We start from the raw sequence: 1,642 nt of genomic DNA on the forward strand, positions 1-1,642 counted from the left end.
TTATTGCAAGTTGATAGAATCCATGGGACGATTCATTAACAGAGTGACTTCCAATTCCCCCTTTTCACTGTAGAACTGGGCCTTTCCCTTTTGGCTGTGGACGGGATGAGGAAGATGGAGACCTAGTTTACTGAGGAGGAGGAGGAAGAAGGGAGGATATGAGCAATGAAGAGAGGAGACAAGAAGAGTGGGAAGGAGGAGAGATGTGATGGGATCAGAGCCGAGAGGACAGGTGAGAGAAGTAGGGAGATGGGAGAAGGGAAGTGGACAGATGATGAAAGAGAGTAGGAGAGGCAGACAGACAGACAGAGGGGGAGAGTGAGAGAGAGATTATATCAAATACCCCATAAATGAGGAATCAAAACCCAGATCACGATCACCTCACATAAAAGAAGCTGTAAATGTCTGTAAGTGGCTTTCCCAGAGAGAATTGTCTCTTTTAAGTTTGGATTAAGTTGCAGTCAGTCAAGGAGAAAAACAAAGGTAAAGTAGTTTCTTAACCACTTTCACCTATTTTGTGAATGTCATTATTATGTCAAAATCTTTTGAAAATAGCGGATTGGATGTTTTCGAATAGCTTAAGTATGAAATAGGGCTCAAGTGGTTTTAAAGGAACAAAGGACCACACCGGTGAGAAGCTACAACTCACGGTGCACTTGACATAACTGTTGACCGTTTTCCAAAGCAGACCGTGGATTTTTGAGACGTGAAAATCCTTGAGATAGGTACTCCAACACAATGAAAATCCTGTTGCCTTCATTCTTTGTCAATGTGGAGTTATTGTTACCATTAAATGCATTTCAAAGCTTGTATTGATTTGAAATGTCTAGTGTAGCCAAAAATAGTCCCTGAAGAACAGGCATTGACGCAATTATTCAAATATAAAATATAAATAAATGTAAATTCTAAAAATAAACCCATTAATGGGAAAACGGTCTGTTTGTTTAAAATGATTTTTTTATGACTGAAGCTGTGAATAGACAATGACATGTATTGACACTCTTTAATGTCTCTCTTACTATTTTGGAGTCCGCAGATCAAGGAATGTTTCTTTTACATCCAGGACTAGGTCTGCTGCTTTGGTGTCTGGAAGCTTGATTCTCACCTGAGATGTGCAGAAAAAGGTAACATCACAATATTGTACACTAGGGGTCTTCAACAGGGGGTCCGGGACCCCTAGGGGGTCCTCAGAGTTACTACAGGGGGTCCGCCAAATCTTTGCGTGATATGATTTTTTTTTTACCTTAACCCCATCCCTTTTCTCAGGTGAACTTTAGCCAAAAATAGCAGATCTACAAGCTCACAACGCCTCGCAGCGCGAGGCGTTGATCGGCTATTTTTGGCAAAGAGGTATAGGTGTAGAGGGGAAAAAGAGAAGACCAAGTAAACAAAAAAAGTTTAATGTGAAACACAATTTTATACAATATAGAGGGGGTCCCTGCTTCATCCGTCTCTCAACTAGGGGGTCCTTGGGCTGAAAACATTGAAGACCCCTGAATGTACGTACACAATACTTTAAATCCTGCATAGTTGTTCATTTCTGTCTGTGTTGTAAATTATAGCAGATCAACAGCTGGTACAATGGACCACAAACTGCTAATAAAGTATTCTATCAATCAATCAGTGAAAACCAAAACATATT

General features: G+C 40.4%; 1 protein-coding gene across 1 annotated transcript in view; it reads right to left on the reverse strand.

The window, feature by feature from the left end:
* Positions 1 to 1,642, reverse strand: part of dnaaf6 (dynein axonemal assembly factor 6) — a gene marked incomplete at its 3' end in the record, with an annotated part of 5,827 nt that continues 4,185 nt past the window's right edge. The window contains exons 5-6 of the mRNA XM_084057129.1: positions 1,020 to 1,105; positions 1 to 130 (exon numbers count right to left, since the gene is read on the reverse strand). Coding sequence (XP_083913255.1) covers positions 1 to 130; positions 1,020 to 1,105 — 216 coding nt within the window. The remainder of the gene's footprint in view (positions 131 to 1,019; positions 1,106 to 1,642) is intronic.

The sequence above is a fragment of the Gymnoscopelus microlampas genome (assembly GCF_963454915.1).
Source record: "Gymnoscopelus microlampas genome assembly, chromosome: 5".
In the NCBI taxonomy this organism is placed as follows: Eukaryota; Metazoa; Chordata; class Actinopteri; order Myctophiformes; family Myctophidae; genus Gymnoscopelus; species Gymnoscopelus microlampas.